The sequence below is a fragment of the Cherax quadricarinatus genome, chromosome 87 (assembly GCF_038502225.1).
Source record: "Cherax quadricarinatus isolate ZL_2023a chromosome 87, ASM3850222v1, whole genome shotgun sequence".
Classification (NCBI taxonomy): domain Eukaryota; kingdom Metazoa; phylum Arthropoda; class Malacostraca; order Decapoda; family Parastacidae; genus Cherax; species Cherax quadricarinatus.
In genome coordinates, this window is record NC_091378.1 from 2,680,093 (window position 1) to 2,697,994 (window position 17,902).

The following is a 17,902-nucleotide window of genomic DNA, read 5'->3' on the forward strand; positions in this document are numbered from 1 at the left end:
ACTCTGAAGGAGAGGTAAAGATATGTTGCAGTTTTTAACTGTAGCATTGGCATGCCTCTGGCAAGACAGTGTTGAAGCGAGTGATGAAAGTGTTTCTCCTTTTTTGGGTCACTCTGCATTGATGGGAAATAGCTGATGTGTTAAAAATAAAAAGCATTCAGAGATCAGTACTGTTATTGTGTAAATAGTTAAGATGAGGATTATATAGATGAAAAAATTACTAAATACAAAGAAAGGTATTTTGAGGCAGGAAGTGTAACAGGTAAATTACAAGGCTGAGGGTTTTTGAAGGGTAGGGGTCATCCTGGGAAAGGATGGAGGGGGGTTAAAGGAGGTTTTGTGTGGAAGGGGCTTAGATATCCAGCAGGTGTGTGTGTTGGGAGTGTGCGGAGGAAAATGGTTTTTGGGACCTGATGAGCTGGAGTGTGAGCAAAGTTACGTTCTATGAAGAGATTCAGGGAAACCAGTTAACCATACTTAAGTTCTGGTAGTGGGAAGTACAAAGCCTGCACTCTAAAGGAGGGGTGGGGATATATGCTGTTTGGAAGGTCATCCGAGCTGTCGTATCTGTGCGCCTCTGGCAAGACAGTAATAGTATGAATGATGGTGAAAATGTTTCTTTTTTAGGTCACGCTGCCTTCATGGGAGATGAGCAGCATGTTAAAAAAAAATACTGTATGAAATAGTCTAAATAATACAAACGTGATTATAAAAGGAATGAACATTTAATTATGAACATAGGATTTGCCTGATAGTAAGCTGTTAGAGGACTAGTCAGGTTTATTGCATTGAACAAGTTTCTAGTTGTATCTGTGAAATTGCAACACTGTTTAAAAAGAAAATGAAAGTCAGGAATTGTTATTCAACAGGAAGATTCGAAATCTGAATTGCCCAGTAATTGTTTACCTCTTAGAAATTAATTTTTGAAAAGTAGAACATTGCATTTTACTGACCTTAATCTATTTCATATATATGCAGGTGGCTTCATTAGCATCAGGTGTAGGAGGAAAAACCATTACAGAAATGAAGATTCTGTATATAAAGGGATTTCAGTTAGCGAGGATTATTGCTGAAATATATGAGGTATTGTACTGTTCTTGATCCTAGTAAATTGCATTTATTGTATACAAGTGCCATAAATAGTGGATACTTTAAAATATAGGACACTTGAGCAGAGCTCTGCTGCTGTAATTTGGTATTTATACCTAGATTTCTTCAAAATGATCTTTACATCATAAAAAATACTGATCAATTCTTGAGACTGCAGTTCTGGTGTAGTATCTTAACAGTCAACTTGAGAATAAGCAAATGAGTACATCAGAATTGAGGGGGATAAGCTAAGATAAAAAAAAAACAGTATTTAGATTACAGGAGGAATGGAAAAACAAGGGTTATCATAGATTCATGACTGTATGAGTTTGATGCTCGAGTTTGGTGCTCTTGTGGCTTTAGTAGGATGTACAGTGTCTGCACTCTAAAGGAAGGGTAGGGATATTTGCTATTTGGGGAGTCATCTAAACTGTTGTATCTGCACATCTCTGGCAAGACAGTGATAGTGTAAATGATAGCGAGTGGTTTTTTTTTTTCGGCTCATTCTGCCTCGGTGGGAGACAACCAGTGTGTTAAAAAAAAAAAAAGAAAAGAGAGAGAAGTTGTAGAATTGGTCACAAGTTCAGAGCTATTGAAAAGCCCCCTAGTTATACACAGTCTTAAAAAAAACTGTACAAAATTTTGTTGAGAGATTATAAACCTTGTTACACATTAACATTTTATATATGTTAGTGTGAGCAAGATAACATTTGTGAAGGGATTCAGGGAAACTATTAACCAGACTTGAGTCTTGGAGTTGGGAAGTACAGTGCCTACACTCTAAAAGGAGGGGTGGAGATGTGTTGCAGTTTTGAGCTGTAGTTTTGACATCCCTCTGGCAAGACAGTGATGAGCGAGTGATGAAAGCGTTTCTTCTTTTTTGGGTCACCCTGCCTCTGGGAAACGGCTGATGTGTTTAAAAAAGTTAATACAGTAAAACCCCCACATCCACAGATTCAGTTTGTTATCCGCAGTTTACCATGGCCTAAAAATGAACCTTAATTTTGCTTAATAATGGCCCCAAAGCACAATAGTAGTGATAGTGGTAGTTCTTCAAAGCCTGAGAGAAGCCACGAGATGCTTCCCATTGGTGAAAGTGCTAATTCGTCACTTATTGTGCATAATTTTTCAATTAAAGTTTATCATAGGTATGTATGTAAACGAAAAATAACATAGGGTTCACTGCTATCCACTGTTTCAGGTATCCATGGTAGGTCTTGGAATGTATCCCACACAGATATGGGGGATACTGTATAGTATTTGTCTTGGTTAATACAGAAATGGAGTGAAGTTTTGTTTGTAAAATATGATATGGTAGTGGTAGTGAGGCACTTTACCAGGGATGCAGCGAGAACAAAGGGTCATGGTTGAAAAATCACGCACTGAAATAATATGCATAAATATCAAAAAAAGGCTTAACATGAGCGATAAAGTTGAATAAACTGATCAGTGAAACATTGGAAAAAGAACAAAGTCACAATATACAGTGACTGGAACAATGCACAAATAATCCGCACATAGGAGAAAAAGAAACTCGTGATGACATTTCAGTCCAACTTGGACCATTAACTAGTCACACAGAAGTGTGAAGGCGGGAAGTCAGTTTACATGTGAGAGGGAGGGAACGGGAGAAACAGAGGATGAAAAAATGAAGGAAGTAGCGGTGATGGTAGTAGCAGCAGTAGTAGTAGTAGGTAGGAGTAGTTACACTAGTCAGAGTGGAGTGTAGCAAGGTAATAGTAGTAGTAGTGCAGTAATATTATGCAGTTAAAATATGTACATAATTACTGTACAACGGAACCCTGAATATTGGCCGTAATCCGTTCCAGAAGGTCAGCCTAAATTTGAAAAGGCCTCAATTCGAAGCAATATTTCCCATAAAAATTAATGTAAATACAATTAATCATGACAGAAATGTTAAAAGCAGGGAGGGACATAGTGTTGGAGTGGTTGGTACTCAAGTTGGACTTAAGTCCAGCAGGCCGGACTTGAGTCCTGGAGATGGGAAGTACAGTGCCTGCACTCTGAAGGAGGGGTGTAAATGTTGCAGTTTAAAAACTGTAGTGTAAAGCACCCTTCTGGCAAGACAGTGATGGAGTGAATGATGGTGAAAGTTTTTCTTTTTCGGGCCACCCTGCCTTGGTGGGAATCGGCCAGTGTGATAATAATAATAAAAAAATGTTTAATAAATGTATGAGGGGTTGTTGAGGTGGTTTGGTCGTTTAGAGAGAATGGATCAAAGTAGAATGACATGGAAAGCATATAAATCTATAGGGGAAGGAAGGCGGGGTAGGGGTCGTCCTCAAAAGGGTTGGAGAGAGGGGGTAAAGGAGGTTTTGTGGGCAAGGGGCCTGGACTTCCAGCAAGCGTGCGTGGGCGTGTTAGATAGGAGTGAATGGAGACGAATGGTACTTGGGACCTGACGATCTGTTGGAGGGTGAGCAGGGTAATATTTAGTGAAGGGATTCAGGGAAACCGGTTATTTTCATATAGTCGGAAATGAGTCCTGGAAATGGGAAGTACAATGCCTGCACTTTAAAGGAGGGGTTTGGGATATTGGCAGTTTGGAGGGATATGTTGTGTATCTTTATATGTGTATGCTTCTAAACTGTTGTATTCTGAGCACCTCTGCAAAAACAGTGATAATGTGCGAGTGTGGTGAAAGTGTTGAATGATGATGAAAGTATTCTTTTTGGGGATTTTCTTTCTTTTTTGGGTCACCCTGCCTCGGTGGGAGACGGCTGACTTGTTGAAAAAAAAAAAAAATGTATGAAAGAGGGGAAGGTACCTAGGGATTGGCAGTGTGTGTGTATAGTCCCTTTATATAAAGGGAAGGGGGACAAAAGAGATTGTAAAAATTATAGAGGAATAAGTTTACTGAGTATACCAGGAAAAGTGTACGGTAGGGTTATTATTGAAAGAATTAGAGGCAAGACAGAATGTAGAATTGCGGATGAGCAAGGAGGTTTCAGAGTGGGTAGGGGATGTGTAGATCAAGTGTTTACATTGAAACATATATGTGAGCAGTATTTAGATAAAGGTAGGGAAGTTTTTATTGCGTTTATGGATTTAGAAAAGGCATATGATAGTGGATAGGGGATCTATGTGGCAGATGTTGCAAGTATATGGAATAGGTTGTAAGTTACTAAATGCTGTAAAGAGTTTTTGAGGATAGTGAGGCTCAGGTTAGGGTGTGTAGAAGAGAGAGAGACTACTTCCCGGTAAAAGTAGGTCTTAGACAGGGATGTGTAATGCCACCATGGTTGTTTAATATATTTATAGATGGGGTTGTAAAAGAAGTAAATGCTAGGGTGTTCGGGAGAGGGGTGGTATTAAATTATGGGGAATTAAATACAAAATGGGAAGTTAGCTACTTTGCTGATGATACTGTGCTTATGGGAGATTCTAAAGAAAAATTGCAAAGTTTAGTGGACGAATTTGGGAATATGTGCAAAGGTAGAAAGTTGAGAGTGAACATAAAAAAGAGTAAGGTGATGAGAGGATCAAATGATTTAGATAAAGAAAAATTGGATATCAAATTGGGGAGGAGGAGTATGGAAGAAGTGAATGTTTTCAGATATTTGGGAGTTGACGTGTCAACAGATGGATTTATGAAGGATGAGGTTAATCATAGAATTGATGAATGTAAAAAGGTGAGTGGTGCATTGAGGTATATGTGGAGGCAAAAAATGATATCTATGGAGGCAAAGAAGAGAATGTATGGAAGTATAGTAGTACCAACACTCTTATATGGGTGTGAAACTTGGGTTGTAAATGCTGCAGCAAGGAGGTGGTTAGAGGCAGTGGAGATGTCCTGTCTAAGGGCAATGTGTGGTGTAAATATTATGCAGAAAATTCAGAGTGTGGAAATTAGGAGAAGGTGTGGAGTTAATAAAAGGATTAGAGGGCTGAAGAGGGTTTGTTGAGGTGGTTTGGTCATTTAGAGAGAATGGATCAAAGTAGAATGAGATGGAGAGCGTATAAATATGTAGGGGAAGGAAGGCGGGGTAGGGGTCGTCCTCGAAAAGGTTGAAGGTAGGGGGTACAGGTGGTGTTGTGGGCGAGGGGTTTGGACTTCCAGCAAGCGTGCGTGAGCATGTTCGATAGGAGTGAATGGAGACAAATAGTATTTGGGACCTGACGATCTGTTGGAGTGTGAGCAGGGTAATATTTAGTGAAGGGATTCAGGGAAACCGGTTATTTTATATAACCGGACTTGAGTCCTGGAAATGGGAAGTACAATGCCTGCACTCTAAAGGAGGGGTTTGGGATATTGGCAGTTTGGAGAGATATACTATTGTGTATTTTTATATGTATATACTTCTAAACTGTTGTATTCTGGGCACCTCTGCAAAAACAGTGATTGTGTGAGTGAGGTGAAAGTGTTGAATGATGATGAAAGTATTTTCTTTTTGGGGATTTTCTTTCTCTTTGGGTCACCCTGCCTTGGTGGGAGACGGCCGACTTGTTGAAGAAAAAAAAAAAATATCCATTCCAGTCACCCAAAAATATTAACAAAAAATACATTTTTTAAAGATTAATTATAGTTGGCCATAATCCGTTCCAGAAGGTCGGCCTAAATTCGAAAAGGCCTAAATTTGAAGCAATATTTCCGATAAGAATTAATGTAAATACAATTAATCCATTCCACACCTCCAATAGTTTTTCTTTTTTTTTTTTTTTTTTTTTTTTTTTTTTTTTTTTTTTTTTTTTTTTTTTTCCAACAAGTCGGCCGTCTCCCACCAAGGCAGGTGATGACATGCCCAGGTATGGATCCGTTAGCAAATAGTCTTGTTTGGCGGCGTAATGTTCTTAAATGCAACAAGTGCATTGGAAGTATTCCTCCAAAAATATTAACAAAAAATACATTTTTAAAGATTAATTATAGTTTTACATACACAAAACAATGAGCATTAAATAAAATAAATGAACATTTAAATCACTATTACATACCTTTATTGAAGACTCTTGTTGGCCTATGGAAGACAGGGAGGAGAGGGAGGACTGATTCTTGTTTGGAAGGGGCATCCCCCTCCCTAGGGGTGCTGCTTCCCTTCCACACTCCGTTTCCCTGCTACACTCCCTGCATGCCTGCTACACTCCCTGCATGCCTGCTACACTGCCTGCCTTCCTGCCTGCCTGCCTGGAACACTCAAGCCTCCCACACTCCTTGTTTCCCTGCTACACTCCCTGCCTCCCTGCTACACTCCCTGCATGCCTGCTACACTCCCTGCCTCCCTGCTACACTCCCTGCATGCCTGCTACACTCCCTGTCTCTCTCCACATCTTCCATTGGGCCCATGATGGCTTATTTCACAGTCGCACATATTAAACAAGCACAAAAACCAATGGATTTTAAGGAAATGTTTGGATGAATGCTCGGAGTATATGGTCAATCACCAAGAGACACTGGTAGACTGACTCGCCTACGTGTGGCGTCCCGGTGGGAGGCGGGCTGATGCATATAATACGGCCGATTTGTGAGGCACCGGCTGAAATACGGAGCAAAATATCTGCCCAAAAACCGCTTTAAATATGATTCGGCTGATGAATGCAACAGCCAATATTCAGGGTTCCACTGTACATCTAAAAACCTTGTCACTTAGGTTATTATATTAAAATCATGAATAATTCATATTCTACACTGACAAGCTTTGTATTAACCTTTAGATATAGTACTATGATTAGAGTAATTCTAAAAACCTCTTCATAATTTAAACAAAAAATTTAGAACATACTGTAGCACTATGGTATCTTCGCTGTAAATATGTGAACAATTTAGGAAAAATTCTAGATCTACAAAGTGGTTTTGAGGTCAGAAAAAATAGTAAGAAATTCTGAAAATGCTGTAAATTCCTCATTAGCCAATAGTTGCAGTTGATGAGATGTAACCACATAAAAAGGTCATGTAAGTGAATGTTTTTAAATATTTGAGTGGTCATTACTGAAAGACAAGGTGAAGTATATGTGAAATAGATGGGTTAAAAAAATAGATGGAGGGTTGAGGCATCCATGGAATGAAAAATTTACCAGTGGAGGCAAAAAAGGGGAATGTACCTTAGTATAGTGGTACCAACACTTTCATATGGAAGTGGGTATGAATTAAATGTAGCATCAGTGAGGCAGAGAAGGCAGTAGTGATGTTATGTTTGAAATTAATATGTAGCATGAATATTATGCAGAAAATTTGAAGCATGCAATTGGATAGTGTGGGATGACCAAAGAAACAATTTGGAGGGTTTAGGATGGGGTTCTGGATGGACATTTAGAGAGGATGAAGCAGAATAGGATGACAAAGGTGATGTATAAATCTAGGTTGGAAGGAGGGTTAGGGGTCATCCCAAAAAGGGTTGAAGGGAAGGGGTAAAAGAGATTTTGGGTGCTCAAGGTTTTGACATTCAGCAGACTTGTGAGTGTTTTGGATCAAAGTGAGTGGAAAAAAAGTGGGTTTTATGGCTTTATGTGGTGTTGCAGTATGAACAAGGTAGCAGTTATGAAGGGATTCAGGGAAATCATTTGACCTTAAATGCAATTCTCATGCCTTCTCATTTCTACCTGTTAGCCAATAAGGGCATCTTTAGTGTATACAGTCTTTCATCATAACTGTATTTTTCATTTAAAGTTATGTTTGAAATTTGTTTAAGGCAGAAAATGTGATTTAAATTTTCTAGTCCTGTATTCTCTACCAGTGATGGGCTCTTCATGTTATTTTGTATAAGAATACCAGTATAATTTGTTTGTGAATTTTTCAGGAGAGAGTGAGGTACCAGCCACGTATAAGGTTTAGAGCAAATCATCTTCAGCGTTTCCACCTTGGTACCATCTGTTCTGATGTCGATCAACAGGAGCTTAAAATATACCAAGAGAATTTAAGCTGCAGAAACACAGTAAGAGGCTATAAATAATCAGAATGGAATTATGGTAGGAAAGAAGAGGTTACTGTAGTAGCACTGATGTGACAAGTAGAAATTAGGTTTCAAATGATTGTTTTGCTTAACTTTATTATGTACCGGGACTTGAATACTGGAGTGGGAAGTACAATGCCTGCACTATAAATGAGGGGGTTGGGATATTGGCAGTTTGGAGTGACATCTAAACTGTCATATCTGGATGCCTCTGCATAGACAGTGATTTTGTATGAATGATGGTGAAAGTGTTTTTCTTTTTGGGGTCATCCTGCCTCGGTGGGAGACGGCCGATGTGTTGAAAAAAAAAAATTTGTGCGCCCCATACCTACCTAAAGTCAGTACTTGACCAGCCAGGCTGTGGTTCATACCTGGAGTATACCTGGAGAGGGTTTCGGGAGTCAACGCCCCCATGGCCTGATCTGTAACCAGGCCTCATTGTGGATCAGGGCCTGATCAACCAGGCTGTTCCTGTTGGCCACATGCTACCCAGCGTATGAACCACAGCCTGGCTGGTCAGGTACTGACTTTAGGTGCCTGTCCAGTGCCTTCTTGAAGACAGCCAGGGGTCTATTGGTAATCCCCTTAAGTGTGCTGGTTTGCTGTCGGCCAGCAGTAACAGCCTAGTTGATCAAGCCCTGATCCACCGTAAGGCTTAGTCATGGATCAGGCCACTGGGGTGTTGACCCTTGGAACACCCTTCAGGTATACTCCAGATACACCTTGGCATTTTTGCACATGTGGCACCCTCTCTTTGCACTTGGTGACAAAATCTGGCTGGGAATGGTTGCCTTCACTGTTTAATGAGTATTATTCAGTGGTATTTCAATAAAATGAATGCAAGGGGAGGCAGCAACTAAAGCAAAATAAGAAAAGTATGGACATACAATCATAAAGCTCTTGGATACAAATGAATGATATATTATTGAATAGACTAAAATTAAGGGACATAATTAAAATGAACTTAATTTATTTCTTGATGAAATATGTAATACTGAGACAGTTATATTGGAGTGCAATGGCAGTATATTCTCGTTTTTGCCTTGATGGAAAAAAAATTGGTGGTTGTGGTGTATGACAAGAAAGCTGCCATTTGCAACTGTAGCTCTCATTGCTGTCTTCAAGTAGGAAAGGGGCCTTGATGCTGGTGAAAGGCTCTTCAACAAATTTGGAGTTTTCACTACAAATAACCCTCACTTAAGAGTGTTCATGACAACATTTCAGTCCACCTGGATCATTGTCAGGTCACAATTATTGTCAAGTTTCCTTAAGTCCATGTTAGTTTTGCATTTTCCAGTGCCTTATCAATAACTCTGAAGCCACTGGCAGCTATGTTGGTTTGAAACATCAACTGGGTTATGGGCAATATTTCCATCACTGTTGGGTATAGGAAACTATGCTTGCATAATTGCTGAATTGGACACACAAGACTCTCCCATAGTTAACACACACATTTCCAGCATCTTGCTATGAGGACTGCCAGGCCTGTCGATTCCCCATTTCTTGTTAAACTGTCTTATCTATCAGAGCACAAGAATTCACTTTTAGCATCAGCAACACCCTGACACACTCTGGAATTGCTGAGAGTCCCACTTTCAATACAGACTTACTCTTTGGATTTTTAACAGAAACCAATCAACCCATTTCATCAAGATGATAAATGGTACACAATTCTGAGTCGCTGGAAAATACACAAATGCAGTACAGTGGTCCCTCGATAATCGTCAGGCTCGATAGTCGTCCTTTTCAGAAATCGTTGTTATTTTCGTCCAAACATTGGCTCACAGATGGTCGGTTGACTCGCTAATCGTCATTCGTCCTGGACGCGTACTCATGGCTCTGAGCCGCCTTGGCCTCTCTTCCCAGCCAGTGTGCTATTGTTTACCAGTGAGCAAAGGTCCCCTCACTTGTTAATACGAAATATTTCATAATATTCCATTCATTTTAGTGCTTGCAAGTGCTAAATAAGCTACCATGGCTCCAAAGAAAGCTCCTAGTGCCAAGCCTTTGGTAAAGAAGGTGAGAAATACGATTGAATTTAAGAAAAACACCATCGATCAATATGAAAGTGGCGTATGTGTGGCTGAACTGGCCAGGATGTATAACAAACCCCATACAACCATATCTTCCATCGTGGCAAAGAAAAAGGAAATTAAGAAAGCTGTTGTTGCTCGGAGAAAATTGTGGCCAGATTGTGTCCACAAGAGGGATTTTGAAGGGTTTGTGGCTGACCCTGATGAGCCTATGTCAGTTGTGAAATCTATTGTGGCATTGGGGAGTTCCATGGGGTTGGATGTGAGTTTGGAGGATGTGGAAGAGTTGGTGGAGGACCACAACGAAGAGCTAACCACTGAGGAGTTGCAAGAACTTCAGCAGGAACAGCAACAGATCGCAGCTCAGAATCTTGCTGCAGAGGAGGAGGAAGAGAGATGGAAGAAGGTGCCTTCTTCAGAAATTAAGGAGATTTTTGAAATGTGGGGTAGGATGGAAAGATTTATGGAGAAACATCACCCTGAGAAGGATGTTGCAAGCCATATCGGCAACTTGTGCAGTGACAGAGTCTTGGCCCATTTTAGGGAAGTTTTAAAGAGATGCCAGAAACGGAGCTCTCTGGACACTTTTTTTGCGAGACAGGACTCCAGTGACTCAAGCTGGTCCTAGTGGCATTAAGAAACAGAGAAGAGAAGTATGTAACCCCAGAAAAGGACTTGGTACCTGAGGTGTTGATGGAAGGGGATTCCCCTCCCAACCAGTAACTAATCCAATCTCTCTCCTCCTCCAGTCTTCCATACACTAAGAAGAATTGCCAATAAAGGTAAGTGTTATGCTGTTAATGTTTCATTCATCATGTCCCATTGTATTGTTTATGTACTACATCCATATTTCATGTAAAAAAAATTTTTGTTTTAATACTTCTGGGTGTTAGGAACAGATTACTGTAATTGTATTTACATTATTTCTTATGGGGAAAATTGATTCGAAAATCTTCTATTTTGATAATCGTTGCAATTCCAGGAACGGATTAACGATGATAAACGAGGGACCACTGTATAATGCAATCCTCTATTGACTACGTTGTGCCTACACAGTGGGCACAAGTCACAAACATACCCGAGCAGAGAGTACATTAAAGTCTGTCTGTGATTTAATAAAATTTGCTGTATGGGTGAAATGTAGTCAATAAAGAATTGCCTTGTACTATATTTGCCTATTTATTCGTCTATATCAACTTGAGTTGGGAGTTTGTTTGGGTGCAAAATTAAATTTTACATCTGCACGAACCCCAAAGTCTGCTGATCCCAACCCTTCCACATCACCACACAGCAGCTCTGTATAACCCACACAGGTTTAGTGCTTATTTTTTAATATAATAATAATAATAGGTTAACCCCCCAAAAAAAACATTTACTTTTGTTCATCCAGTTCAGTGAACAGTGATGAGTGTGTTTCCTGCTTTTGGTAAAACTAGCATGGTAGGAAAGAGCCAGTGTGGCAAAGAAAAATTAGTACTACTATACTGTATTATGATGGTTCAGAATCTGAATGGGATAAAAGCTGTTGGGCATAGTTGTTTTACTCCATTTGCCTCTATTCATTCAGCAATATTTTTTTTTTATTCTCACTGTTCTAAGGTGGAGTTGTTTTGCAGGATGGGCAGGAAGAAACAACCCAGTGGTTACGAAAGCAGTCAGACACTGGTGAGTTATACTAAACTTTTTATAATGTACCATAATTTAATAACTTCAGTTGAGAATGAGAGTTTGAGAGAGTGAGGGGGGAGACAAAAGTGAATGTGAAGGGGCGAGAGAAGAGTGAGAGTATGAGGGGGAGAGAAAAGAGTGAGATTATGAGGGGGAGAGAAAAGAGTGAATGTTTGAGAGGAAGAGAAAAGAGTGAGAGAGAGAGAGGTTGAGATTCCAGGTAGGCCCTTATGCATTTTTCTAATATCAGTAACAAAGTGGGAAGGTTCTTTGTTTGTGGTGCGTTGAGGTATATGTGGAGACAAAAACCGTTATCTATGGAGGCAAAGAAGAGAATGTATGAAAGTATAGTAGTACCAGCACTCTTATATGGGTGTGAAGCTTGGGTTGTAAATGCTGCAGCGAGGAGGCGGTTGGTGGCAGTGGAGATGTCCTGTCTAAGGGCAATGTGTGGTGTAAATATGCAGAAAATTTGGAGTGTGGAAATTAGGAGAAGGTGTGGAGTTAATAAAAGTATTAGTCAGAGGGCTGAAGAGGGGTTGTTGAGGTGGTTTGGTCATTTAGAGAGAATGGATCAAAGTAGAATGATATGGAGAGTGTATAAATCTGTAGGGGAAGGAAGGCGGGGTAGGGGTCATCCCCAAAAACGTTGGAGGGAGAGGGTAAAGGAGGTTTTATGGGTGAGGTGCTTGGACTTTCAGCAATTGTGCTCGAGTGTGTTAGATAGGAGTGAATGGAGACGAATGGTATTTGGGACCTGATGAGCTGTTGGGATGTGAGCAGGGTAATATTTAGTGAAGGGATTCAGGGAAACCTGTTATTTTTATATAGCCGGACTTGAGTCCTGGAAATGGGAAGTACAATACCTGCACTTTAACCCCTTGACTGTTTCAGTCGTATATATATGTCTTACGAGCCAATGTTTCTGACGTATTTATACGTGTAAATTCTAGTGGCTTCAAATCAAGCGGGAGAAAGCTGGTAGGCCTACATGAGAGAGAATGGGTCTCAGTGGTGGGTGTACACCCTGTTAAAAAAATCTGGGACTCAGTGGTGCATTGTGAGATCGCCATCTTGTAGTCTATTTTCACTATGCCTCGCGGTAAGAAGTACCTCACTCCTCGGCGGATTGGAGGTTACTGTTCCCAAGTGATAGTTCTAACAGTGATGGGAGTGCCAGTGAAAGTGTAGTTCATGGTTTTAGAGAGGGTGTGACCAAAGGCAGTGCCCAGGATAACGTAATTAGTGATGAAAACCCAGATGACCCACAACCGTCCACCTCTGGTGCTGGCACATCTCATTCACGTTCACCTGTACCAGGACGAAAAAGGAAACTATTTCCCCATTTACAGGACTCGGATCTGAGCAGTGAAAGTGATAATGATAGTGATTTCAAAGTTATTGAAAGCAGCTCGAGTAGCGACAGTGAGGGGAAATATTCGCCAGTGAAACAGCAGTATGTACACCGCAGCATGCATTCTGGTAGTGTGTCTTATGCCCTCCCAAGGCAAAGGAGTAAATCTGGGAGTACATCTTGTAGCCCTACACCACGACCTGACAGTGAAGATGACGATATTGTTACAATGGGGATGTGTAATGCTCGTGGGGAAGGTGATGGTGGTGGTGATGTTGGCGGTGGCATGAGTCATGTGGCACCAGCAGCGGGCCACGCTACTACTGATACTGCCGACTCTGCACAAGCACAACCAGCCTCACCCAACCCCACACTCCCACAACAACCACAACCACAACCTGCACAACCACAACCACGTTTCAATATCCTGAACCCACCAGCAGACCGCATCTGGGATTGGCAGCAAGGTGACGATTTTATTCCCAATCCCCACGACTTTGATGAAACACAGTGGAATACGGCCATCGTGTACACTTGGGAACAATGCCACTGAACTAGAATGCTTTCAGTTATTCTTTGATGAACCCCTGATGGAAATTATTGTCAGGGAAAGCAACACATACTATGAGTACACCATGGCAAATACAATTCTTTCACCAAGGTCACGGCTACACCAGTGGAAGGACACAACTGTGGCGGAGATGTACCTGTTCTTTGCCACAATAATGCTTATGCCACGTGTATAAGCACACTGCCACCACATACTGGTCGACGGAATGCCTGATTTCAATCCCAGGTTTTAGTGATATTATAGGAGTCAATTGTTTTTTGATACTGTTACGTATGTTACACTTTTCAGACAAAACCAGGCCTGACAGAAGCGACAGGTTATATAAGATCAGAAATGTGTTTGTGCCTGAAACAAAAGTGTTTGTATTTTTATCCCTTCAGGAAGCTTGTTATTGACGAGTCTTTGATTTTGTTCAGAGGAAGACTCTCATTCAAGCAGTACATACCAAACAAGAGGAAATGCTTTGGTATAAAGTTATTTGCACTGTGTGATTGCAAAAGTGGTCTGGTTTTGGATATTATTGTGTACACTGGCAGTAATACATTGAGAGATACCAGGAAGTTATTGGGTATCTCTGGTGATGTGGTTAGAACAGTGATGGAACCATATCTTGGTAAGGGGCATATATTATATACTGATAACTGGTACACAATCCCCTTACTCAGTAATTTCTTGCGAGTGAACATGACAGACGTGTGTGGCACAGTGTGTGGTAATCATAAGCATATGTCAAGGTTCAACGCTGGCACTCAGAGGTGAGGTGCAGGCTTTTGCTGCCAATGACATCATGGCATTTCGGTGGCATGACATGTGATGTCACATTGTTGACATCAGTTCACCAAAATGAAATGGCAGACAGTGGCAGGCAGAATAGAGAGACCAGTGAACCCATTCTAAAACCTGCAGCTGTCATGGACTACAATCTCAATATGCACTTAGTGGACAAATGTGAGATGCATATTGAGTTTGCTGATTGTGTATGCAAGAGTTATAAATGGTACATAAAACTTTTTTTCCATCTTCTTGATATTTCCATGCTGAATGCTTATAACATATACAAGTTGAAGACCAACAACCAACCAAAATATGGTGAATTTTGTTTGTCAGTCATCAGACAAATAATCAAGTACCAAGGAGCAACGCCTGCAATAGACCAGCACCCACGAAATTACCAACACATGCCATCTCGTTTAAGGCCTGGTGATCACTACCCCATACAAATGCCTCCTACTGCTCTCAAGAAAAGTGCTCAGAAGATGTGTTTTGTATGTGGACATATCACAAAATGCCCACAAAAATGCAGAGAGACTCGTTTTGTGTGAGGAGTGTCAAGTACCACTCTGCATATACCCATGTTTCAAAGATTTCCACAAGCTGCAGCAGTTCTAGGAAAGTGTTCAGTGACTGTACATATGTATATATATATTATAGAACAATAGTAATAAACAATGTTTTGTATTGTTTGTGTAAACAAGTTTTATAAACAATCTAATAGTGATAATGTTTGTGCAGTTATTGTGTTGTAAACAATGAGTGTATATTTGAACACTCCACCTTACTTTGGTCTCACAGGCCACATAAGTTACTTAGAAAAGAAAAATATTGGAAAATACAAGAAACCTTTGAATTGGAGTAAATAAAAGAATACCGGGTGAGTGGCATTCGCTGCTGTTGCCATACGTGGCTCATTTTATGCCAACTTTGCGTCTCTGTATCTCGGTAAGTACTGATGGCAAAAAAAATTTTTTAGGCTTAAAACGCTTGGTAAAATAATCCCAACATTATGGTAAGAAAACATAATAATAATTTTTTTTTTTCAAATATTTTGTGACAATGAAAGTTTCAGAAGTGGGCTTGCGACAGTCAGAGTTAAAGGAGGAGTTTGGGATATTGGCAGTTTGGAGGGATATGTTGTGTATCTTTATATGTATATGCTTCTCATCTGTTGTATTCTGAGCACCTCTGCAAAAATAGTGATTGTGTGAGTGAGGTGAAAGTGTTGAATGATGATGAAAGTATTTTCTTTTTGGGGATTTTCTTTCTTTTTGGGTCACTCTGCCTCGGTGGGAGACGGCCGACTTGTTAAAAAAAAAATTATATAATTTTTTTTTTTTACTTCAGATTTGTGCTTAATATTTTTCAGATTTATCACTACAGACAGACCAGAGTGAAGAGTCTAAGGCCTCATCTTCATCACACCATACTGGCCAATGTAATGAACCTAGATCCTCATCCCCATCACTGTACACAATCCATTGCAAAGAGTCTAAGAATTTATCACCAAAAACCTCTCTGAAACCTGGTCAAAAATTTAAGGATGGTGTAAAGAAGACAATAAGACTTGAACATCATGGTCCTCTAAGAAGGCCATTAGTTGCACAGCTTATTGAAGCTGAAAAACAGGCATATCCAGAGGTATTTATTGCTGTGGTAGTTAATGTATAGTACAGGTTGACATTCACTAATCTGGCATCATTGGGATCTGTAGAGTGCCAGATTAGTGATTTTGCTGGATCACAGAGTGGTTAGGTTAGAATGCACTTAACCAAATAGCTAACTACCACATCCTACTTTTAAAATACCCTGTAAATACCCCATATTTACAGGAATTAGTAATGGCCTACCTTTAATATTTTCTCTACAAGTGATTCGTCCTATTTATTGGGCGAGTGATTTTTTTCATTCAGGATTTAAGACTTTTTTTTTTTTTCATTAGGTATGTTGCATCTTTAAGGGGCTGTATTGAATAACTTTTAAGTTTAACACAGAGGCTGGAAGTCTGGAATGTCAAAAAGGTGACTAAAAATAAAATTAGTCGTTTGTGCTTATTCATTGTAGTTTTGGGATTTCGGGTTTGCAATTGGTCCATAGTTCATTAAGCAATGTTTCTAAAGTTCATAAGAAGGTTTTTCGTATGTAGCTGAATGCAGTATACTTATCCTGAGGGATTAAACTCCAATTTTCAAATACTGCACTTTGATAGAAACTATTTCCTTGTTAAATTTGTTATGACATTCATTGTTAATGAATTTACACATGCTCTATACTGTAATCTGCCATTATGAAATTTACTGTATAATTTTGAGGTGCTGTATTTATTCTGTACTGTCAAGTACATACATTATAGAATGGGTGCATGGTAGATTCTTAATGCACCTGCATTAAGAATCTACCATACACCCATTCCTTGTTTTACACTATTAAAGAATGCACAGTTTTATGCATAACTGTATACTTTGTTAAAACTGGTGTCCCAAAACACTGTAAAATCATTTTAAAAAACTGTGCTTGTGAACCTGCAGAAACAGAAAAGTTCTGTGCAGTACAGGTACTGTATTACTTTGAAATATTCTTTGTTCCTTGGTTACTTTTTTTTTTTTTTTTTTTTTTTTAACAAGTACTAGAGATTGTCAGAGCTTTTTTTTTTTTTTTTTACAATAGTATTGTGGTTATTAGGCTTATGTTATTTGCTTATATTAAAGTATAATTGTGTCCTTTGTATTTTAGGTAGAAAATGCTCAACCAGAAAACGCAGCCAATGAAATGGAAGAGTGGAACGTTGATGATTCAGAAATGAAGATTTGCCTAGATGAAAATGAAAATGTAACATCGCAAAATGTTAAAATAGCTGATGTAAATTATCAACCTGTTTCCTGTTCCAGGATGACTTGCTACCCTGGCACCACGATAAGCCATTTTTATAAACCTGGTTTGTATTCCATATTTTCTTTCCATAAAATATTCAATGTCCAGTGCTGTATTATAATCTGGATTGCTTCCTTAACAAAAAAGTGCTGTTGTGTAAGACCACATGGGGTCACTATCAAATTCAGATTCAAAATTCAAAAATTTATTTCTTTGCATAGTACACAATGTGTAGTTTACATGCAGTACAATATTGTTAAGCACAAAGAAAGCCACTAACATGCCTGAGCATTTCAGGCAGACTAATCCTAATGCTTACACACTACTTAATCCTTTGAGGGTCCGTCCTGTAGTTCTGTGGCTGTGAAGCCAGGGTCTAAGCCATAGTACTACGTCATGAGCTCAGCTCACTCGAATAAGCTGTGAGCGGTAAATTCGGGCCTAGATATGAGAGAGTGCATATGTATGGTAAGTGTGCACCATATAAAACAAATCCTGAAGCATGCAGTGCATAATGAGAAAAAACTGTGACCATATTTTTGGATTAAAACAATGACATTGCAGTGTATTTTCATATGGACTTTACAGTTGTATTCACGGTTTCTTGGTCTCGTTTGATAGAATGGAAGATATATTA

The 17,902-nt window shown here is 39.6% G+C and overlaps 1 protein-coding gene across 1 annotated transcript in view; it reads left to right on the forward strand.

Moving 5' to 3' along the window:
• Positions 1–17,559, forward strand: part of LOC128703774 (uncharacterized) — a 59,252-nt gene extending 41,693 nt beyond the window's left edge. Inside the window, exons 5-9 of the mRNA XM_070103706.1 lie at positions 979–1,083; positions 7,842–7,976; positions 11,644–11,692; positions 15,764–16,035; positions 17,128–17,559. Of these exons, the coding sequence (XP_069959807.1) occupies positions 979–1,083; positions 7,842–7,976; positions 11,644–11,692; positions 15,764–16,035; positions 17,128–17,544 (978 nt within the window). The 3' untranslated portion in view covers positions 17,545–17,559. The remainder of the gene's footprint in view (positions 1–978; positions 1,084–7,841; positions 7,977–11,643; positions 11,693–15,763; positions 16,036–17,127) is intronic.
• The last annotated feature ends 343 nt before the right edge of the window (positions 17,560–17,902 follow it).